Source organism: Callithrix jacchus, chromosome X (genome assembly GCF_049354715.1).
Source record: "Callithrix jacchus isolate 240 chromosome X, calJac240_pri, whole genome shotgun sequence".
NCBI lineage: Eukaryota > Metazoa > Chordata > Mammalia > Primates > Cebidae > Callithrix > Callithrix jacchus.
The window spans coordinates 104,377,032-104,402,162 of record NC_133524.1 but is presented as its reverse complement, the minus strand read 5'-3'; the positions used below and the strand labels follow the sequence as shown (position 1 = coordinate 104,402,162).

The window sequence follows — 25,131 nt, the reverse complement described above, 5'->3', positions numbered from 1 at the left end:
CATTTTAACAACACAGAGCTAGAACTGACAAGATGACTTTAATTTCAACCTTACTTCATTAATATGAAAATGCTTTGAAAAATAAATCTTTGGCTAATGAAAACACCATCTGTTGATGGCTTTTTGCCACTGTTTTCTTACATTATGAGGCATAATTTGAGGAAAACACTGAACATTTACTTACTCATTTCCTATTCATTTACAAGGAATTAAAGCCTCCTCTCAAATTGAAATTGATTGTCAATAATGAACATATGCAAAGGGAAGCAGAGAATCGAAGTGATTATGCAGTCTAAGGAAGTCACTCTTTCCGTATCATGCCTAGCACTGATGAATCATTTAGAACAAAAAATTCTGGGCCACTCTAGGTTTGAATTATTTGATTGATTTGGCCAAGTAATTATCTTGTCTGTACTCTGGCTGAGTAAACAAAGAGGATGTGTGTATCTGTGTGTGTGTGTGTGTGTGTGTGTGTAAAATCTCTTTATATTAAAGTAAACATGTCTCTTCGTTGTTCAGTTTTGAAAAATTAGTTTGTTTTGCTCTTCTCTTGTACAATGTAGTTAATGACTGGGCCAGGTTCCCTATGTTCAAGCCAGTTAGTGCAACTTTCTCAGGACAGTTGAACCGTGATAGCTAGAGAGCCAAAGTGGCAGGGGAGATTGGAATGGAGATATCTGCTGGTAGGAAACAGGACAGGAGATTGGCAGCCAGCGGGCAGGATGAAGCTCCCATTTCCTGCTGCAGGAGGTTACCTCTGGGTCCTTGTGTGCTTCCCTTTTGTGGATGTCACAGAAGCCATTTTAGTTTATGAAACTGTGAGAACTTCTTCACCTCCAGATGACTACGTCATGCTAGCTCACACAAAATTGTACATGTGTCTGAACAGCACAAAGTAAGGGAAAAATTTGGCTGATTTGCATAACAGATTTTAAAAGGCCTCAGTTAGCTAAGTTGGCAGTCTGCACTGATTCCATTTTTACCCAAGTTTTACTTCATTTGTGTTGTATAGATTAGGCCTCTTTGTGCTCTCGTATTCCCTTCCCAAAAAGGAAAATGTTTTGCCATCTGAGAAAGCTGGGCACAGGCTATTCTTCTTCCAGACAGCATCCCATTAACAAAAATGGTTTCTTCAACCCTCTCAAATAATTGATGGGTTTTTTTTTCACTTCTCTAGACACAGATTATTTCAGGTAACTTTCTCATTGGCTCCCTCAAGAAACCCAGCCATACATCAAAACACCAGCTCTTTATGAAAGAGAGGCAGATTACCCCGTTATGGCACAAACTGGACCATGATCTCCATTTGTCATACTCCATGAAGGCATATGTATTCACACATATATGAGCACACTTACACACACCAACCTGACACAGTACTGAAGTCTACAAGGGGGTGTAATCTATATTAGTTCTATTGAAGCATATAATTTCCATTGAAGAATGGTACTGTCATAGAATGTCTGTATTGTCTCTTGCTTTCAAAAAGGTACAAGGGAAACATTATCTAAACCCAGACAACATCCTGACTGCTTTTAGGTGGGAATTGAACCTTGTGGTGAGCATAGGAAGGGAAGAAGTGAAATAGGGCAAAAAGGCCAATTTACCTCAAACCTGAGTCTTCCTGATTGACAGAAGACAACTTCATCTTTAAAAATAATCTGAGCCAATGACCCCATTACTATTCTTTGACATGCTCTTTTTTGACATCCTGTCTATACATCAACATTTCCAGCTCTTCCAAAAGCCAGAAGCCAGAATCTTTGCATGCTTTTAGGGTCACAGCCTGCTTTCCTTTTTTAACTGCTTGTCTTAAAATACTTACTTTGCTTTTGCTCAGTCTGTCACTTTATGTATCAATTACATATGGCCTCTCAACAACAGAACACGCCATCTGGTTCACAAACTGAAGCCCACACCCTTATGCCAGAATTTATTCTCTCCCTAAACATTTATTTGCTGTTGTATAGACACAGGCTACGTCTCAGAATGAGATGAAGGTGATATACTGGATGTATATCACATAGGTGTACTCTACTTGAGGTTTGTTACAGAATAACCCAATCCTCAAGCCAGATGAAAGAGTTGCCATCTTTTCAAAAGGTTCTGTGATCTTCCAACCAAGACCCACCATATCTCCCCCACTCCCCTTATCAGAAATGCTAACCAAACCCCCACCCCCCAACCTGCTTCAGGTGCATAGCATGATTACATCTTTAGCTCAAATGCAAACATTATTATTTGGATATTCTAAAAGCAAACCTGTACTGACAACTTAAATCTAGCGTTTATTTTGATAATACTCAGACTAGTGAGCCAAAGCCAACTCTACTTTCCTGGAGGACTCAGGGTTGTATTCCACTTGCACTATTCCTCTTCACTTGCTGCCTCTCATACACATCCCCCTTTCTCTTTCAACTGCTATTCCTTCATGCCTAATTTCTAGACCACGAGTGTTCAGGAAGACTCAATCCTTGGCCCTTGCTCAGCTCACTACTGCATGGCTCTATCAGCATGCTGAGGACTCCCAAATCTATTTCTCCAGCCTCAATCATTCTGCCACTGAAAAAGCCTGAATTTTAACCCCTTCTAGGACACCTCCGCTTTCAGGTCTGCTCTCTGTCTTCCAGATGTTTCAACAAACTCTTTTCTCCTGACTAGAGCATTCTCCTTCCCTGCCCCAACTCCTGTCCCCTAACAGAGTTCGATAACCCACCCAAATTCTATCTTGCTATCCCTCCTATGCTCTGTAACAACCCCTGTTCTTCCACTGACACAGCACTTATCACACTATCTTGTAACTGTGTCCTTAATTATCTGCCTCCCCACACTAACCTGAGAACTCCATCAGGACTGAGACTGTGCTGTCTTAATCGCTGTACCCCTAACACCTATCTCCTGGTGCCTGTCACCTAATAGATGTTCAAGAAATGTTTGATGAATGATTGTTGAATGATCCACAATCACATCAAACCCAAATCTAAAGTCAAAGCGTCCCAAAAAACTGCCACCCCTTCCTATCAATTTTGTCCTCCTCAATACCACCATCCTTCAAGACATCTCCGCCTCAACAGTCCTTTTTAATTCATTCTCTTGTGTATAACCACGATAGTCATTCACCAAGTTCTGTCCATTCTTTCTGCATGTACTCTCTCCAGTTTGGTCCTTCTTCTCCAACAAATTCACTCGTGATTCCCTGTTTTTGAGTTCAGTTATATCCTTTTCCTGATCCCTCCTCTGTGCTTCAGAGCATCCTGTGCAGACCTCTGTCATAGCACTTACCATACTGAATTGGAATTTTCCATTTACTTGTGTATCTCCCCTGCTAAGCCCAAAGTCCCTTTAGGACTGGGACTGTGTCTTATTTCCTGTGTCCCAGCTCCTACCACAATGGTCAAAGTGTTCAGTAAACAAGGTGAATGTTCATTAATTGTCTGTTAAATAAATGAATGAATTCCCTAGCCTAAATCCCTGATGCTATAGATTAAGTCATTGTCAGTTCTAGCTTCATGTGAGGCAAAGAACAAGGCATTACCTCATTATATCAACCTTTCATGAACTTGAAGACCATTATCACATATTTCCCTTTAAACCTCACTTCTTTGAGTTCAGTAATTCTTGTTTCCTTAATCTTTCCTCAACTATATTATATTTCTGTAATATGTTTCTTTGCCCAACAATAACAGACAGGATTTCCATCCACCCAAGAACAATCTCTGAGTCAACATTTTGTAAATTGTTCTCAAACAAGTTACTGTTAGCTCCTTTCAAATGCTGGTGAAGAGAAAACTTGAGTCAAAAGAAATAACAGAAAAACAGAAAGACGAGAGTACGGATAATAGGAGGATCTACTTGCTAAACTTGCTCTCAAACCAAAGAAACAATGGAAAACATCTTCCAACAGAGGGGCCTGTTAATAATAAATGAGTTCAGAGACAGAAATCAATATAAATCTTGCAAAGAAAAGAATAGGGGTTCAAATGAGTCTTAAAGCACAGTTTGAGTAGAGATGAAATAAAATTTATTTTATCCACATACACACTTGAAACATATACAGATTTATACATATTGTATGTGATGGGAGCAAGTCTGGAACACTTAAGAGACCACAGAGAAGGCAGATCTACAAGCAAGAATAATTTTATGAGCATGAGTTGAAGGCTGGTTTAGCTGAGAAACCTGTCAGATACTGTCCCCAACCCCATACTCACATGTTCACTGCCATCAGCACCAGACCTTAGAGAGCATTAATCTGGTCTCAAACGTTTTGTTCTTATTATATTTAGCTACTGTGATTTAGTACCTGACTGAGAGTGAGAAACAACATTTTTCTTTTCCTTCACCTATAGTAACCCACCCTGGCCTCCATTGAAGATTTTTCTTATCATGAGATTTTCTTATCATGAAGATTTTTCTTATCTGGCTCATTTATTAGACTGATCCCTAGCCTCAAGATGGGTTCTGCTGAGGCTCTAACTCTACCTAGGGTGGCAACAGAAAGCTTGCGTTACACTCATGGTCCCCTCCTACCCAACTTATCAGAAGATTTACACACTCTCTCTTCACATACAATGACACACATTTTATAGATATACGTTCATACCCAGGCACAGAGTCATTCTCAGCCACATATTTATGCAGGATATACACACTCATGTATAGTGATGCATACATGTGTATGCAAATATACACTCAACCCAGTCTCTTATATTTCGGTTTCTTTCTCTCATATTTATACTTATGCTGGTTGAGAAACAGTCATATGCCCATTAGTACACTGGTTGAGAGGGTATCTGTCTTGGCAGACAGTAGTGGGTGTCAAGTGAGTAAGTAGATAAATGACTGAGAGAAGGTGGTGACTGAGTGAGAATGGGTGGGTGGATGACAGAGTGACTGAGTAGGAAGAAGGACAAGTAATCAACTGTGATAAGATTCTAGAATATTGTATTTTCCAACCGTTTAACTCTCATTGTGGCTTTCCTTTGAACATCCTCCAAGTCTCATATGTCCCTTCTCTTTGTCTGGCAACCTTTAGCTTTCTCTTTTCCAGTCTTGCTTCGCGCGTGTGTGTGTGTGTGTGTGTGTGTGTGTGTGTGTGTGTGTGTTTTAACTTTCCCATGATAAAAGGCTTACTCCAGTGCCCAGTGCCCAGTGCCGGGTAACATTTCATAACAAGATCCCTGGTATGTAAATGTAACTGCATTTAAGAATTATTTGTAGTAATGAATTTGTGGAAATATAATGAGAAGAAGAAAATGTGCTTATTTATTCCTTTCAGGAAATTCCTCTATTCCCCCTGGTTTTCATCAGCTATATTTTTGGCAGTCTGTGGGCATGGAAATGTGAAGACATCACTCTCAAAGAGAATTAATATAATCACATGTGATTTATACAGATGTCACCATAGGGTTAGGCAGTTGGAAAATCCAGTGATCAAAATGAATAGGCACTTAAAATTAACGGCATGCCTTACTTTTACTAGCAGTCTGGTGTTGAATATTGTCAGTAGTTCACGGGAGATCTTTTTTCAGACTTTCAGGGTATACATTATGGCAAGACAGATTTATATCTTCTAAGATGAGATTTAAAGCAAGCTATAGATATTGGTATATTTCCTGCAAATCCATTATGAAAACTGAATTCATTTAGATTTCTTGAGCAAATACTATGTGTACAAGACACTAAGGAGAATATCAAAGAAATAAAAGGCATTATTTCTGACTTGAAGGAGATGAAGATGTAGCTGCGATGTATTGGGGTGGTCTTATGGGGTTTGAATTATGCATTAAAGAATAGGTAGATTTGTGCCAGGTGCGGTTGCTCATGCCTGTAATCCCAGCACTTTGGGAGGCCGAGGCAGGTGGATCACCTGAGGTCAGGAGTTCAGACCAGCAGCCTGACAAACATGGAGAAACCCCGTCTCAACTAAAAACACAAAATTAGCTAAGCGTGGTGGTGCATGCCTGTAATCCCAGCTACAGAAGGCTGAGGCAGAAGAATCACTTGAACCCAGGAGGCTAAGGTTCAGGCTGAGCCAGGGCCACAACAGCGAAACTCCATCTCAAAAAAAAAAAAAAAAGAAAAGAAAAGAATAGGTAGGATTTGTAAACAGGCCAAGAGAAGAACACTAATAAGAGTTAAGAATCCAGAAAAGAAAATGGTATGTTTTGCAGACGATTAAGAGGCTCACCTGGGTAGATGAAGGTAACACATTTGAGAGGACTAGAGGGGAAAATACATGGACAGCACAAGAAAGAAGTTGTACAGAACTTAGAATACTGAAGTATATCAGCAATAGTCACCGAAATTTGACCTCTTTTTATGAAGCCAAAATTTATTAAAACAATAACAACAATCTTTTATAAGGATAGAAACTCATGTGATAATGAAAATTCTAAAATGTGAAGCTGTTTTATAGAAAGGTCCCATATATCATAAACTAAGATATATATTGGGACTCGTGTGTGAAAAGTGAGAGGTGATGGAGAAAATAATTACTCAGATAGGCCTTACTACTCCAATAACTGTAATGAATAAAAATATTCCTTGAAATTGAATTATTAATTGAACTACTGATAGCCTGCTGAAAGACAAGTGTCCTGCATCTCAATCCTATTGGTAGATTAGACAACTGAATGAGATCATGAAACTATACTAAGTACCCCAAGCCCTCTAATCCATTTTGAGTACATGTTAAAAAGACAGGCTAGTTTCTGTTTATTCTGACCTTTCATCTACAACATAATGGTTTGCTTATTCTTTATTGAACAAATAAATATTAGAAGCCACTAATCCTAATCAGGGAGGTTTGTATATAAAAAGTAGTTACAAATGTCAACAGTGAAGTTCGAGAACCAAAAAGTAAAAATAAACACTGTATCAGCTACTGGCTAGAAAGCCAACCTCCTAGATACAAGGAAATAGTGATAGTATGGGTGCTACCTCCTACAAGACTCCTGTGCTTCTCTCAGGGCCAGGACTAGGGGAATATACTCAGGCAGTCTCTCGCATAGCTCCTGCTGGCCAACTTTCTCCTTTGGGGAAGAATCAGGCAGATTAAAGGGGTAATCCTAAATGGTCTTCCAATTTAAAATTAACCTAAAGAAGTGAGTATATGTGACACTAAAAGCCAGAGTTCCTCTCTGCTTAACATGGAGAATTAATACCCTTTTATATTTGGCACCAAACCAAAGTGACCCCTCCACCCCCGCCAACACGCACACACAAGCAGTACCTCTCTCACCCTCCCAAAACTCCAAGATGTTCCAGACAACATAACGAACCACAAGGTTGGGAATGATTCATATGTTTCCACTCTCCATCCAAAAATGAACAAAAATAGTTTCCACTTAATTTATAATCAGAATTTTCTGCACATTTCCTAAAATATTAAAGGGGGACTATTCAAAATCTGGCTTTCTTTCTCCAAAAATTACTGATTAGTCACAGACTAAAGTATGTTTTGGTAAAATATGTCCATGTTCCATCCATCCCTGGAGATGAGGGCTGTAGCTTCATGATGCCAAATATCTAATCAATCATCCAATGTTTTCATGTTTTCGGATGTTTTCAAATAGCTAGTTTTCTGTAGATACAAGCTTACACTAGCCAGTCTTTTTGTTATCTCAACAGTGCATATGGACACAGATTTTTCTGTTTGGAACATTTTTCAAGGTCAATGACTTATTATACTCCCAACACCTACAAATATTTGGCAAAGACTGTTCTGTCCTCTTCACATCCCCACTCTTCCTACAGCACCGCTCCTATCTTTTGCCATTATATGGCTGTAAGTTTAAACAATCTGTCCCTTCTTTGATGTCATTAATCTTTTATCTATGATCATGAAATGTACAGTTGCAGAAGCATAAAGTTAAGTTTCAAATCACATTTCATGGGGAAAACTTAGATCCAAAACAAAGTGGCAGCCGGCTACAGTACAAAGGATAGTTAACTCAGACTAGAGGCTGAGTTCCAGTTCTAGCTTTCCCATTACTAATCATTTCTTTGATTTTGACCAAATCACTTAATCTATCAAGATTTGTTTATACAACTTTAAAGTATAGAGCTTTGACTAGACCAAGTCAAAGGCCTAACATTTTATGATTCTAAAAATTGAAGTCAACAAGATTGTTGTCCTCTGCAGCCTTGATAGAATAAGAATATCACCTTGAGTGAAATAAAAAATTGAATTTTGTACACATCTATACAGATCTGATATAAATAATAACCAAAAGAGGCACAGACCATTGTATTTTCTAGAATAGCTGCTAAGTAGCTGGCTTCTTAAAAGAAATTTTACCACAAATTATCCAATCTGGGCCTTTCTTCTAGCTTGGCTTATGTATTCAGCTTCTATTTGGAGTGGCAATTTTACTATCCATTTAAACATTTTATTTTTCTAGAATAGCTGCTAAATAGCTCACTTCTTAAAAGAAATTATACCACATAATAGGCAAGCAATGGGAATAAAACAATTTGCTGGATCATTAGTGTAAGGCAGGAGGACTTTTTTAAATGGGCACTTAGGCTTGTACATAAATATTATGTGACACAATGACTTCAGAAAACTCTGTCCACAGAACACATATAAAAACTAGGAACTTGTAAGGTAGGAACTATAAACAAATGCTTCAGTCTGTAGCCCATAACAGCAAGCACTGTCACAAAATTTGATAGTGGATGAAATATTTGCCTTCAGTTTAAATTTTTAGTTCAGATATTTAATTATCCCTTCTGATTTCATGGTTTACTGAAGTTTCTTCAGTTCTTTGTTTTGTTTTGTTTTTAAAGGCAGGCTTAGAATTAGCCCTGTGTTAAATGCTTAATGGCAATTTGTAATGGCCAATGCCAAACTTTTGTTTCTTTAGTGTATTGAGTACATGAACATAAACATACATTACTGTCCTCCACAAAAATCTCTCACCTACCTAGATACACTCAGACACCTCCACCCACACCTACACAGAGACACACCCTGCCTTCCCATTGCCATATACCTACATATGCAAATAGAGACATATGCTAATTGTAGAACACCTACACAAGTACTCACATACTTAAAAGAGGTGGAAAGATCATAGCAAAGATATATAATAAGCAATATGTCACTGACAGAGGAGAGAGAGTGCTGTTTCCCTGGATGAACTACTGGTGTCGCAGGCCATAAGCTGACTCCCCAAAAGTTAGCCAGAAGGGTATGAATGCAAGCATGTTTATGCAACAGATCAGATAGGTTCCAGAGAGAGCTTGCAGGTGAGCAGGTTAATCCTCATGAGAACAACTTAAAGTTAACTCACTTGTCATATTGGAAAAGTCACCCATTTTATTAGAGAACTTACTAACTGTATAACTCTATTATGAGACAAAGTTGTGTAAGGGCTGTTCCCCAGATCCCTTACCTTGAGTTTCTCAAATCGATCATTCAGGGATGCGACCTGATGGTCTCGGTGACGACCCACCAGTTTGCATAAGGCACAGATCAATTGGTCATCAGATACACAGTACATGTTCACTTTCTCATTCTCATGGTCCAGGCAGGTGATCCCTCGGAGATGTGTGTCTGGCACTGGTTCCACCAGGCGGTGGCTGGTGAAAGGTTTCTTGTTGGGGTGCGTGGCCCGCAGGCAACGGTCACAGTAGGAGACCTCACAGGTGATGCATGTTTTTACTGCATCCCTTGGTGGATCCTGCTCACAGAATTGGCAAGAAATTCGCTCACTAGACATGGCGGTGCTGGGCCTGTAAGTCCTTTCCCGGCGGCTCTCACTAGGGGAATTGGGCCCACTGACTGAAGCCTTCTGGAAGCGATCAATAATATTCTGCAGGGTCACATTCCTCTTGAGGCCATCCAGGCCCCGGTGGTTCAGCGAGATAACATACCTGCAGGTAGGACACTGAAAAGCAGTAATGGGATCAATGGATTCACCAGAGCTGCAGCTTGAGACCAAGATGCGATGGGCACAGCTGAAGCAGAGGCTATGAGCACAAGGGAGCAGAAGGGGGTCTTCAAACAACTCTAGGCAGATTGGACAGGTCAATTCAGACTCCAGTGTTTCCATCTTTAGTGAAAATAATCCTCCTGAGGCATTAAGAACCACAGAGGCTGGGCTTTCACCTGCAAGGAATACAAAGCAAGAGTCATTACGCATTTCCAAAGGAAAATGGATATAACATAATTATGCACTAACCAATGGGAGCGTTTACATGCTGGATTCCCCAGGGATGCTTAAGCAATAGGAAAGCAATTTGGGAATTAATCAGGAAGACTTTTTCCCCTTCAAACCTTGTTTTACACAAATGCCTGTGTTTATTTTCATGCACTAATAGGTAAAATTAAATGGTCACCTCTGAATCCTGTCAGACTGATTAGCATTACCATTCCAGCTCACAATATTGGCATGGATCATTCTCTCATATATTCTCCACTGACATCTCTTTCCCAGACTAAAATGACGCTGAGGCCCTGCAAAATTCCCAATCTCTATTCTCCAATATTGGTCTCTATTTCACTTCAAGGTAAACTGTAGGGGCTGCTTCTATGTCACATCCAGTGTAAGGAAAACAATGCCACATTTTAAAGTAACTCTCTACTTTCTGAATTGATTCCATTTTGAGAGCCTGCATTAAAAAGAGAGAGCTTTAGGAAAATGAAGATTTTGGTACTGGATAAGTTTTTCCTCAGAGTGTGAACTTCAATTACTTTTTATTATCACACATGGAAATTTCTGTTCCATTCCATTCCTAGTAAACTGAGTTACTCAAGACAAAAGATGATACTTTTCACTGTCGTCTTCTTCTCTCACCTTCAGAAACCCCTTCATTTCATCGAGCTGAACAAGGAATGATTTCAGACTTTTCAACTTACTCAGCAATAGTTGCTGATCAATGATAAAGTCATATTGCCTTGTGTCTTCAGTTTGGTTTTATTACTAAACACTTGCTGAACTAGCACAAGCCTGCTATGAAGCTGATCGCCCATGTGTATTTTCATACTTTCTAAAACATAGCAGGATGCAAATCAAGATCTAGATAGAAATAGCAAAGTGCCAGAAATTTTCAGATCTCATAATCCTCAATTTAGTGTGCATCAGTGAGTAAAAGAAGTCACCCAACTGACAAGAAACCAACCTGTTGGTAAATTTATCTATTCTCCTGCAGGCATTTCTGTGCTGAACACACAGGTACTTAATTCTTAATTGCCTTGGGTCTTCCATTAATTAAAATACACACAGATAAATATTCTAAATTGGCCTTAACTAAGGAAAAACATAAAACATATCTTATTGACTGAAAACGTTAATCCTATGTATAGGAAAGAAAAAGCGTATCTTTCCTGCTTTTTCTTTTTCTTTTTCTTTTCTTTTCTTTTTTTTTTTTTTGGACAAGGTATCCCTCTGTTGCTCATGGTGGAGTGCAGTGGTACAATCTTGGCTAACTGCAACATTCACCTCCTGGGCTCAAGCAATCCTCCTGCAACTCCAGGAGCATGCCACCAAGTCCAGCTAATTTTTATTTATTTATTTATTTTGTAGAGACATGGTTTTGCCATGTAGCCCAAGCTGGTCTTGAACTCCTGGGTTCAAGTGATCCACCCACCTCAGCCTCACAAAGTGCTGGGATTACAGGAGAAAGCCATGGCATAGAGCCCAAGAAAAGTAATTTTTGCTTTTGAGTATTTTTTGTTAATCATCTTGTCATCACTGGAGACTCTCATCAGGGCTTCAAAATTTCACTCTGCCATTGATATTTGTTCAGATATTGTAATTTTTAGTGATATCTGCAGACTTCCCAGGATACATAAATACTGAGTACAATTATATTTTATGCCCAAGTACTATATATATATATATACCTAAAAGCTGTTTCTAAATCAAACCTTTTAAATGCACTCAACTACCTATTTAATGAAAATTTATATAAAATGGGGCTATAAAAGTGAAGAATCTTTTTGTAAATCACTCTCTCAGTTGGTTTAGCAGGTTCAGATGTTTATACAATCACTTTTTTTAAAAAGTGATAACATAGTATTTTTCTTCTAGAATTAACAGGTGCTTGAAAGTTGTTGGTCAGTATTTTGTAGCTTATAACATCTATCAACATTCACCTATATAGGGGAAAAAGTCAACAACTAAAATGTACACACATCACTGAATCTTAGTATTGGAAGAGACTTGAGAAATGAAGATTCCAACTTCCACTGACAGCAGGAATATTGCCTTAGATAGCTCCATTTGATATATTCCTCAGATACTCAAATTCAACATGACTATAAATGAACTTGCTGTGCTCCCCCTCACCTCCAGAAGACAAAACAAACAAAAGACTCCTGCTCCTCTTCTGATTTTCCCTATCTGGTGAATATCATCATCCAAGCCTAGAAATCTAAGAGGTCTCTCATCTACACGTTTTTATCACCTCAACCACTGGTGGCTTCCGGAACATTCTGTTTTATTTCACTTTTATAGCTGTATCTCCGGCTAACTCTTCCTTCTCCTTAAGGGTATCAACTATTTTATATTTTCATTCACAGCACAAGTTTGTGCTTCACACAAACTATATTCATTAATAGTTAATGAAGTATCAAACTAGGAGTAAGAAGGGACCTAGCATTCATTGAGCACCTCCTGTATTCTGAGTACTATGTTAAACACTTTACACATTATTTCACTAATTCTTTCAGGAAACTTAGGAGGAAGTTACTCTTACTGTATCCACCTTACAGTTAGGAAACTGGGACTTAGGGTCATTAAATAAGTCAACCAAGAACATACAGACCCAGAGCACAGGTCAGTATAACGCCAATGCCTGTGCTCTTTTCCCTACACCTTTATTTCAATCAACTCACCTCCTTAACTGAGGTTTATCTTGACTATTTACAAGAGGATTTCTAAACAGCATGTTTCCACTTCTATTTTTATCTCCCCCAGTCTCTCTGACTTTCTCTGAATCCGCCTATTTCATTCTAAGTCCCTTCCAGAATTGTATCTCAGTCTTCTAGGCCCATCTCCACCTCACACTGCACTTTTATTACTATCTCTTCTAGAACTGTATGCCTACATTCCTCAATGTCTGTGTTGGAAGCTACCTGGCTTGGTCAGAAGTACTGCTGAAAGCCATTCCTGTGTGTGTTGAAACCCATATAGAACAATTAGAGTACCAAAGCTTTCCTAAGGTTTAAGAGGGTGCCATATAAATTGTCCTGTACAGAGTAAAAGCTCTTAAATTTTGCCTGGAACTCTAAAATTTGTTTCCAAATCAGTGTGACACTTGAACCTCACTCTGAAATTAAGCCTGGGAAAGCAGGCTATGGGTCAGGATTGCCTTAGGTAAGATCAAAATAGGATTTATTAACCAGGGACTTCTGAACTTCCTAGAACTGTTTGCAGAATGTGGTTTGTATGTCATATATGCATTTTTTTTTTCTGGGGAAAAAGTTGCCCATAGCTTTCAAAAGATTCTCAAGGATCTTTGACAGAAAAAAAGCCAATCATTAGTACTCTAAAATAACCTACCTTAATTGATTTCAGCTCTATAAAGAATATTACAAGATAGTTACTCTCTGTTGCTTATTAGAACTTTTCTATACTGTTTCCAATCTGTTTGATTTTTAATTGTCATATAGTAATTGTTTTGGACAATTTTCAGGAACTGAATACTTTTATGAATTTCTTCAAACGTGTTCAATCATCTCTAATTTATGAGGTGTTCTTTTTCTGGGTACTCCTAATATTTCAGAATCTTTTCAATTACCCCCCATTTTTCCTACCTTTCTTATTATCTAAGCATCTTTACAATACTCTTTATGTGCACTATCTCATTTACTTTTCACAACAACTCTCTAAAAGGTAGGTACTATCATTTTTTAAAAAAAAAAAAAAAGTAGGCCGGGCGTGATGGCTCACACCTGTAATCACACCACTTTGGGAGGCTGAGGTGGGTGGATCATGAAGTAAAGAGATCAAGACCATCCTGGCCAACATGGTGAAACCTCGTCTCTACTAAAATACAAAAAATTAGCTTGGTGTGGTGGCGCGCGCCTGTAGTCCCAGCTATTGGAAAGGTTGAGGCAGGGGAATCACTTGAACCCAGGAGGCGGAGGTTGCAGTGAGCCAAGATCACACCACCGCACTCCAGCCTGGCAACAGAGTGAGACTCGTCACAAAAAAAAGAAAAGAAAAGTAATTTGTCCAAGGTCACACTTGTTTCTAAGTAGCAAAACTAAGAGCCAAACTTAGGATAAAACTTCAGAAATAAATCCATATATATCTCTATGGTAAACCGATTTTCAACAAAGGTTCAAAGACCATTTGATGGAAAGAGAATACTCTTTTCAACAAATGTTGCTTGGACAACTGGATATCCACATGCAAAAGGATGAAGCTGGAGTCCTTCCTCATATCATATACAAAAATTAACTCATAAGAGATGAATGACCTAAATGTAAGAGCTGAAACTATAAAACTCTTGGAAGGAAAGATAGGCATAAATCTTTGTGAACTTAGGTTAGGCAGGAACAGTTTCTCAGATGACACCAACAGCATAAGCAACCAAGAAAATATGCATAAATGGTACTTTATTAAAATTTAAAACTTGAATGCTACAAATAGCACCATCAATGAAGTAAAAAGACAACCCACAGACTAGGAGAAAATATCTGCAAATAATATTAATATATCTGATATGGGTCTAGTCTCTAGAAATGTACTCCTACAACTCAACAATAAAAAAGGCAAGTAACTCAATTTAAAAGTGGGCAAAGGATTTCAGTAGATATTTTTCCTAAGATGTTATACAAATGGCCAATAATCACATGAAAAGGTGCTCAACATAATTAGCCAGTAGGAAAATGCAGATCAAAACTACATTGAGATACTACTTCACACTAAGGTGGCTATAATATAATAAAACAAAACAAACAAAAACTGGAAAACAGCACGTGTCAGCCAGGATTTGGAGAAGTTAGAATCCTCATACATTGCAGTTGGAAATAAAAAATGGTGCAGCTGCTTCTAGGAAACAGTTCAACAGTTCCTCAAAAGGCTAAATGTAGTCTTACCATACAATTCCACTCCTAGGTATATACCCAAAAGAGCTGAAAATGTGTTCACTCAAAAACTTGTATACAAATGTTCATAGCCGCTGTCTTCATAGTAGCCAAAAGGGAACAGCCCAAATGTCCATCAATTGATGAAAGGATAAACAAAATGTGATATATACCAAAACTACTGAAGATACCAAAAAACACTGAATTATATATTTTAAAATAGTGCATATTATGGTATGTGAATTAGATCTCAATTTTTTAAAGAAGAGATTCAATCCCAGGTCTGTCTGACTCAATGATGTAAACAGTTATTCATTATACTATACTACCAACTGTGTGATTATGTAATATTTATAAACTCTATTGGATTGTCTGTTCCTTTCAATTGTTTTTCTAGGTCAGTGATTCCCTGTTTAGGTTTTGCAATACCCTGGGATATGTCTAGTGATCAAAGAGTGTCACAAAGTTCTCAGCTCCCAGTTTTTATTCACTTTAAAGAGTATATAAGTGATTCCTGAAAAATGTTTGACTCCTATTGTCATGAAATACTTTTAGCAGGAGGAAGTGGCATGACAAAAATTAAACAATGGCAAACTGTTGCAATTTCAAAAAGTTTGTGAATCACTAATCTATGCAGAGTTAGACTATGCTAAAGATGAAGACACGATGTGAATCTGATAAGGTGTGACTCAATGACAGGTAATCGTGAAATTTTTTATGATTTGTCATAAAAATGCATTGATGAAATGCCTGGGAGGGGAGAACCAATTGCCATATTAAGAAACAAATGCGCACATCCACACACCGTGATTAGTTCCCTTCCAAATCATTTAGTTACTGCCATATATAGTCAAATATATATGTTTAATTGTTTCTGTGTGGCTTTTCTTGCACTCCGCTACAGGGTGAAACCTCTGAAAAAAGAAGTCGAGGAGCATAAACTAAAAGAAGTATCATTAGGATGTGTAACTGGGTAGAAACACAAAAGGAGTTTCAATGAAGGTGATCAAAATAAAAAGTAATGGGTCTGGCGTGATGGCTCACACCTGTAGTCCCAGCACTTTGGAAGGCAGAGGAGGCAGGCAGATTGCTTGAGCCTAGGAATTCAAGACCAGCCTGGGCAACATGGCAAGACCCCATCTCTACAAAATACACAAAAATTAGCAGGGTGTGGTGATGTGCACCTGTAGTCCCAGCTACTTGTGAGGCTGAGGTGGGAGGATTGCATGAGCCCAGCAGGTCGAGGCTGCAGTGAGTGTGATTGTGCCACTGTATTCCATCCTGGGTGACAGAGTGAGGCTTTGTCTCAAAATAAATAAATAAAAATTAAAATTAATTTTAAAAATTAAAATGTTTTTAAAAAATAATGCATCCTACACTTATGAAATAAAAGACTGATTTCAGCACTGTCCTCCAAATCTAGCCTTTAGCTAACTCTGATTAAGAGAGAAGTCGTAACCTGTACTTTGCATAACTCTATTATTTCGAACGTTACTTGGGCATAATTAACAACTACTATTCAATCTAGTTCTTTTTTCTTTCAGGTCTGCAGAGCATGGCTCTGGGCTCTAACTACCTTCCTGAGGAGTTACAGTATCCCCTTCACAGATGATCCATGGGTGTGAAACCAAGCCTGATCTCTGGGCCATAGATTAAGAATTGAGCTGAGCTGTAGGCTTAAAAAAAAACCCAACAAATTAATATAAAATAAACGTTCTTCAGGATATTAAAATTAATGTCCCATGAGCTCTTCCTTAAATACTATAAACTATCTCTCTGCCTTGGGGGAATGAGCAAATGAATACTGGCCTAGTCTGATGTTTCCTCAACTGTAAAATGTTCAAGCTAAACTAGAATCACCAGATGATCTCTTTAAGATGCTTTCCAGCTCTGACATCCTATTATTATAGAGCACTTGCTATCTGATACCACAAAAAAAGACACCTGGGATTATTATAAACTAGCGCGTAAAAACACAACTCTTATTTATTAGTGTGACTAAGAAGGCTAACAAGTGATGGACATCATAGCCACAGGAGCTGGAAATAAACAAAATGCATTTCTTTACCTTGGCTGAGCCAAGGTGCTCAAGTACAGTGGTTTGGCCTGTTGTAACTCAAAAAAGATATAACGGATGTTCCAGAGGACAGCTAAAGGGGAGGGGAGTCCCATGGGAATATAAACTAATGAAAACATATTTGGGGACTGAAAAAGAAACCAAAATCCAAATCCAAGAACACCATGATTAGAAAAGAACTCCTTGAAGCTCAAAACAGATCATTTTGGAACACAGAAGGCAGCCAATGCATCAAATTCACACTCTATAGGATAAGAACTGAAAATAGAAACGTAGACAACAGAGGCTAGGTGGTCAGTAATCATAATTAATAATAGTCACCTTACATTTGTATATCACTTTACACTTTTCAAATTATTTCAAAGCCATTATCTCATTTGACCCTCATAACAGAACCTGTTGTAGTCCTGGATCTAAACCAAATTAACTGAGCAATCCTAGGTACATTTAAACTCTTTGAACCACAGCTTTTTCATCTATCAAATGAAAAATACCTGTCCTGCCCATCTCACAGGGTCTTGTGAGGATCAGATAAGGATAAAATAAAAGTATCAATTTACTTTTAAATACAGGTATTCTCATCATATATTCACAGATTATATATAAAAAGCAAGTTATTAAGAAAAGCCAAAACTGTTTGGAAATTCATCCCAAACATATGGTTGACATAATGGCAGACAATCACACTCCTCCACAAGACTTCTGGCAGATCATGGGATTGATTGTGGTACTTCTTATGTTCATGTCTTCCCTTTTAGATTGGGATCCCCACCCTCTTCAAGTGAAGGGCTGTCTCTCTTCTTTTCCCTTAAGCTTTCTTCCCGCACAGGGAGAACTCAGTACTGGAGGCTGATTACAGACTGGCAGAGAGCACCAGAGCCAGCTCCTGTCTAATAGGTTATTAAAGCCTACTTAATACTTTATAGTACATGAAATTAATGTTTTTTCTTTTCAATAATTAGCTCTTAAATCCAAACATCGGGTATTTTATACAATATAGTCATCATATAAACATTAAAATGATTATCAAAACAGCAGAACTAAAAGTCCTAAATCTGCTACAAACACAAAAGATTAATCCAAGTGACCAACAAACGAATTTGCCAAAGTAACACATGATAATTGACAGGAATCTTAAATATAATTCATAACACCTTTATCTTGATTACTCTGGCAGTTGCAAGGTTGAGAAATAAATGGAGAACTAACTTAATTTACCTACAGCTACTGGTACAGCTTTCCATCTCCTCTAAGATTGCTTTTCCTAACCTCTGTTACCCAACGAAATATTGGTAAGTTTTTTTTTTTTAATGTTCAGTGGTTCACCTGGATAGGCAGTCATCTACACAATAAAATTGGCAATATATGTATATAGGACATGTTAAATGTTAGGCTGAGAGAGCCCCAAGTTAAAGTCAGAAACAAGGGACACAGAGAACAGAGGCCTATTTGAAATCAAGCTTCTACTTCCCTGGGAACCACATGGATCCTAGCAACACTAAACAAAGGGCTATACACAAAGTGATCGAGGATTCTGGACTGTAAACCATTTTTCTATCTCTGTGCTGTATATATTAAGACACTTCACTGTCATGAATTAGCATTGTCTGCCATGTCCATACATTATGCTCCTATCCAGGCAAATTGGAAATATTGGGATTTCATGTTTCAGGACAATTTCAAATTGTATAATGGGTTTGTTATCAGATTGTCTGGTCTCTGTAAGAGGATGATCCGGAGACTGGGGATGCTGTTCATCAACCAGAGGAGTCTGACCTATGGGAGAGAAGCTTAGACAAAGCCCAGCCAGAACTCTGCAAGGAGATCAGAACCCAAGTAAGATAACACTTAGATATGATACTTTGCCAACCCACTTAGGCATCCTAGGATGTAGCCAGCATCCTAGAGTGTATTTAGGTGAATCTTACATGGAAAAGAGGATGATGGGAGTTAACACATTACTCAAAATCCCTCCACCACCCATACTTTAAACATCTTATGCTGTCTAGTACTCTTAGTAATTTATAGCACTTCTAAAAAAAAACTCAGAAGCTGGAAGATTCATCATCAAAAGTATTATATCTGCCTATGGCCATAAAGAAGGGGAAGACAGAAAGAGAAACAAACAGAAATAGCTACAGACTACCTGAGCCCACAGAAAACTCTTAGCAGAGTTTTAATATATGAAAGTGGAGAAAGGAACATATTTATTATTTTGTTTAATTTTTCATATTTTTTCCAGTTATATCCCCTTCTAAGAAAGGAGCACATTTAATATATTGATCCTTGGATGAGAAGGGAAATAAAAAGTAGATTAGCCATCTTCACAAGAAGATAATTATCGCTGGAATTTCTTGTCTCAACGTCACTCATCTGATCTTCTCACTTGTTAGCATGACCCAACACATTGGTTGAGAAACACTTTTCTAGTCTCTTCAGTACACTGCTTAGTGATGAACACAGTATTTTTTTTTTTTGAGACCCGAAATACAGATGTTAGTGCAATATTCCACTTTGGTACCAAAATCTCATTCATTAAAATGTGAACAATTTTGAATTATCCTAAACTGTTGTATATCCAGTATCAACATGTTACATCTCATATTTTGATGATGCAATGTTCTAAGTTAAGACACCCTGCTTACTAAGTAAGGAGTGCTTCATGAACACAGATCCTCATTCTTACCTTTGTGCCTAAGAGAGAACAAAAACTTAATGCTAAATGGAAATGAAGCACCCCCTGGCCTCCACTAGGAGCCGAGCTCCATGGCCCAACAGCAAGGATATTATCAATATTCATAAAGATCTAATGACAGACACACAAGGCCAAGCAGGTACTTCCAACAGCAGCTATTCGAGGCATATTCTGTGCCCACAGCCCTGTCTTCACCCTTTTAAGAGCTCTATGTCCCTGTTGGAAAAGACAGAACTTGAGTTCTACGGAATATAATGAGAAGACAACATTCTCTCCTCTTCACCAAGCCAATGAGGTTTGCTGAGTGATGAAGACAGACATACTCCTTGTGTAGATCCCATGTCAATTATTGTGTTGTCAGCAGATTTAATGGGAGGAGGGATGAAAGAATGGACAGGCTCACTACCTAGAGCAATATTTGAATGCAATTTTGAGACCCCACTGGCACTACTTTAGCATCTACAAGTTGGAGCAAGTTGCCCTGCTCTTAGGGGAGGGATTAACTAAATCAGTTTTATCTAAATCAATTTACACTGCTCAGATGATATGTTCATAAAGCAACCAAGTCACTCTGATTTACAGGAGTACTTCCCAGAGGTGGTCTTGCAAGGTACAACACGCCAGATGAGAATTCTAGTAGTCATGAAAACAAATAAGAGGGACACAACCACCCTTTCATGTCCCTAGCCTCTACCTCTGTCCTGCGCAGCCCTTCCCTAACCTAATCCTGGAGCTGCAAGTATGGAGTTTGGCCTAGAAGAAGCAGGAGGCCAAAATACTGGGCTAAATCTGGGGTCTCAGCTCAATCAGCAGAGGTTCTCTGCAACATTATAGTCGCTTAATACATATTGTTGGCTCTGCTACTAGGTGCTAATCGTGCTTATATAGCCATGCCCCAAATTAGTTATGCCATTTTTCATTAGAAACTAACAAACTGCCCCCATATAGGCTAAATATGGGTGAGGTTATGTCTTCAAGTAAGTCTGGCTCAGATTGTTAGGTTAGAGTGCATTAGATATGATTCAGCCTCAACTTAAATGATCACCATTACTCTGTATGTTTTCATTCAGTTGTACATGTATTGGAGAAAAAACAGATTTAGGACCTAATTACAATGATAAGATTTGGCTCCAGGTGGTGGGGGGCTAATAATGCTAAAGTAAGGTTTTCAGGAAGCTAAGATTCCTACTTTAGAAAGTAAAAGGGTAAAGAAAGCATTTCCTTTACTTTCTGGTGGCTCACACCTGTAATCCCAACACTTGGCCTTGGCAGGTGAATCCCTTAAGCTCAGGAGTTTGAGACCAGACTGGGCAACATGGTGAATCCTGTCTCTACAAAAAAATTTTAAAATTAGCCAGGTGTGGTGGTGTGTGCCTATAGTCCCAGCCACTAGGGAAGCTGAGACGGGAGGATTGCTTGAGCCAAAAAGGTCAAGACTGCAGCAAGCCATGATCAAGCCACTGCATTCCAGCCTGGGCGACAAAGTGAGACTTTGTCTTAAAGGAAAAAAAAAGTATAATGCTGAGGGTTTACGGAACCCTTTCATCTTCAAAGGTCCAAGTCAAGACTAACAATACCCAGTACACAATATTACAGCTTTTACACAAGTGCACCAACTATGAAAGAAAAGTCATAGGAATGTCCTAAAGCCATAAGCCAATGTAACATCAGATTTGGGATGAACTACGATCTTCTTGACTCCTGACCTGTGTTTTAGCCACTGCATTAGCTATTCTTGCATTGCCTTCAAGAAATGCCTGAGGCCGGGCATTGTGGCTTTCACCTGTAATCCCAGTACTTGGCAAGGTTCTCAGATCGCTTGACCTCAGGAGTTCAAGATCAACCTGGGCAACATGGCAAAACCCCATCTCTACAAAAAAAATACAAAAATTATCAATGGGCATTTGGGTTGATTCCAGGTCTTTGCTATTGTAAACAGTCTATTGGGGGGAAAAGGGGAGGGCCAGTGGGAGGGGGAGGTGGGGAGGGATAGCCTGGGGAGAAATGCCAAATGTGGGTGAAGGGGAGAAGCAAAGCAAAGCACACTGCCATGTGCGTACCTACGCAACTGTCTTGCATGCTCTGCTCATGTACCCCAAAACCTAAAATCCAATAAAAAATTTTTTAAAAAAATACAAAAATTAGCTGGGTGTGGTGGCATGCACATGTGATCCCGACCACTGGAGATGCTAAGGTAAAAGAATCACTTAAGCCTGAGAGGTAGAGGATGCAGTGAGCTGTGAACGTGCCACTATAGTCCAGAGCCTGGGTAACAAAGCAAGACCCTGTCTCAAAAAAAAAAGAAAAGGAAAGAAAAGAAAAGAAAAGAAAAGAAAAGAAAAGAAAAGAAAAGAAAAGAAAAGAAAAGAAAAGAAAGAAAGAAAGAAAGAAAGAAAGAAAGAAAGAGGAGGTTTAATTGGTTCATGGTTCTTCAGGCTGCACAGGAAGTGTGATGCCAGCATCTGCTTCTGGGAAGGACTCAGGAAGCTTATAATCATGGAGGGAGGTGAATGGGGAGCAGGAGGTTCTCATATGGTGTGAGCAGAAGAAAGGGAGAAAGAGAGTTGGGGGGAAGTGCCACACGCTTTTAAACGACCAGATCTCTGGAGAGATTACTCACTATCACCAGGATTCACAGTCAACCAAGGTGATGATGTTAAACCATTCATGAGAAATCTGCTCCCATGATCCAATCACCTCCCACCAGGCCCCACCTCCAACACTGGGGATTACTTTTGGACATAAGATTTGGGCAGAGATAAATATCCAAACCATATCAACCACATAAATCAAGTTGTGAGGAACAATCAGGAGAAATCTAATTCACGTTATATATCCATGTTCCGTTCATTGATTGGGCAGGAATAAACAAAAATAGCAAAGACAGTTTCTCCATTAGTAGAGTCATGAGAGAAGGTAGACAGGGGGATGTGAGGGTTGAGGGTGGAGTAGGGGAAGCTAACTATCTGGGGTAGAATGAAACCACTCCCCAAGCAGAAGCACAGTAGGAGAGGAGAACTCCCTATTCAGCAATTCCCTTCTATTGGAATATTGCCAGAGAACTGATTATACTGGGAGGGAGCAGAATGGGGTTAAAGGCAGCCCTTCTGGCCCAACTTGAGAATCAGAGGGATCAACCCCCACACAGTACTTTTCTATTTAGTTTCCAATATATTCCTTTCTAAGGGCTCCTCTTCAGATATACACAACCATCACCATCTACCTGTCCCACACTCAGAAATCTCAAAAAGACAGAGTGGTTGAGAAGTGAGAGGCTGCATGGCTGGGAGGCTGGGAGTGCACAGGTTGAGGGTGAAAGGCTGGGGTCCAAGGGGCCCTGGTGGGGGATTTGCGTAGGCAAGTAAGTGCTGTGACATAGGAAGGTAAGTGATCATGAAAACGGGTAGGGGACTGTGGAAGAGAGAGAGAAAGTAAAGAGTACAACGACCCTAGGATTTCAATTTCCTGCTCTAAGAAGAAACACCTCTGAAAAATAATGTGCAACACACGAAGTGCTAAGTAACCTAAACCTTATCATCACCTGTAATGTTTCTGTAAATGTATTCCGCCGTTATTTACTTAATTCTTACAAGGCAGGAATGGAAAATCCCCACCTCTCCCTGGTTGCGTAGCAGTCTGTCCTGTGGACATATGTAAGTTTTCCCTCTCCCCCACAAAGCTGGTTTCACAGCTAGGCCAGAAATAAGGAACCATCCAGACGGAGACTCGAGGATCGCTACCCTGGCAGAAAAGGGATTAAGTTTCACCGGGCCTCCCCGCCGGCAGGGCGTCCGCAGCCACGCCGGCTGCAAGGACAGCACCGCCCGCAGACCGCCGGCCAAGGGGCGACGCCTGGGCCGAGGAGGCTGCTGGCTGCGGGAGCGTGGGAAGGCGGCAGTGCCCTTTCCCAGACTCGCGCCCAGGCGCCAGGCGAGTCGCTTGACTGCCCGCACCCGGCCCGGCCCGGCTGCGCAGGAGGCCTCGGCCGCCCCCGCCCCGCACCCCAGAGTGCAAACTCCGTCCCAGGAGGGCTGTGGCAGGAGACCGGGCCCCAAGAGCATGACTGTGAGCAGGAGCTGGGCTGGGGGCCCCGTCACGGTCTCAAGCCTCGCGGGCCCCATCACCCTGCCCCGCCGAGCCCGAGAGCTCTCGGCCAACGCCGGGCCCCGGCGGCACCTGAAGAACGGCCAGAGCCGGGGCCGAGCCCTGCGAGGGCGACGACGCTTGACCCCCAGGGCCGCGGCGAGAGGGCGCGTTTTACCCATAGCGTTCCCAGGTGCCAGCCATCTCCTCCGCGCGCCCGAGGGCGCTGGGCGCTCGTCTGCCTCCGCAGCGGGTTGGCTCGGGCTCTGGCGAGAGCTCCCGGGCCCCGGTCGCCGCCGCCGCCGCCGCCGCCGCCGCCACCACTCTAGGCCGCCGCCCGCCTTCGCCGCCGCTGCCGCAACCGTCGCCGACGACGCGTAGCAGTCGGGATCCGCCAGTCCGCGCGCCCCGCAGGGGACAGCACGGCGGCCGCAATATTATCGCGGCTGGGTCTCCCGAGCTAAACTTAAAGAGTTTTCGCCCCTCAGTCCAGGGGCAGCACCATGACACCACGGCAGCACCACAGTGTCATTTCCGCCGCCGCAGAGAGAAAAAAAAAAAGGCAAACCCTTCCAAAAGGGAGGTGGAGTGGGGGCAAACGAGGCTGGGGCTGTCACCCCAAGGGAGCACTGGGAAGGGCCCCAGCTGAAGCAGCGCTCCGCCACCTTCCCAGGCTCACCTTCCGCCGCCCCCGCCACTCCCAGCTCCCCCAGCCCCTCCTCTGGAGGCACGTTTACGTGTCTTCTCCCCTGGCAGGAGTGACCGGAGAAACCTGAGCAAGCAAAGGCAGCCGGTGGGTGGGGCTCGGGTTACTACTGTACCTACCAGCTGATTCCAGCAGCCTTTTTTCCAGCGCCCTGTCATCTTGAAGGAAGACACACTGAGAGGGACCCGGGCGGGTGTGTGTGTGTGTGTGTGTATGTGTGTGGTGTGTGTGTGTGTGTGTGTGCACGCGAGCGTGTCTGTGTGTGTGTGTGTGTGTGTGACAGAGCGACAGAGAGAGCAGAATGTGTGTGAAATGCAGAATGAAGACTATGGTTAAACTCTTCTCCCACCCGCCACTCCCCCAGTCCCCCAGCCCCACAAACCCCCAGGTTAGAACAAGGAAGAGGCCTTTGCAACCGGTAGTAAGAAGAGAGTGCCCGGGTCCACCGCAGAGATCCTCCCCGGTGAAGCTGCTCTGTGCAAAGTTAACTACAGAGTAAAACAGAAATAGTAGAGGAGACAGAA

The 25,131-nt window shown here is 40.8% G+C and overlaps 1 protein-coding gene across 4 annotated transcripts in view; it reads right to left on the bottom strand.

Moving 5' to 3' along the window:
* Positions 1-24,783, bottom strand: part of MID2 (midline 2) — a 93,121-nt gene extending 68,338 nt beyond the window's left edge. For 2 of the 4 annotated variants that reach the window (XM_035289512.3, XM_035289511.3), the window contains exons 1-2: positions 24,727-24,783; positions 9,402-10,117 (exon numbers count right to left, since the gene is read on the bottom strand). In XM_035289512.3, the coding sequence (XP_035145403.1) occupies positions 9,402-10,061 (660 nt within the window). In that variant the 5' untranslated portion in view covers positions 10,062-10,117; positions 24,727-24,783. Of the gene's footprint in view, positions 1-9,401; positions 10,118-24,079; positions 24,432-24,726 lie in introns of those variants that run through there. The other 2 variants (XM_017968548.4, XM_002763152.6) reach the window with 1 other exon arrangement.
* Between the last annotated feature and the right edge of the window lie 348 nt (positions 24,784-25,131).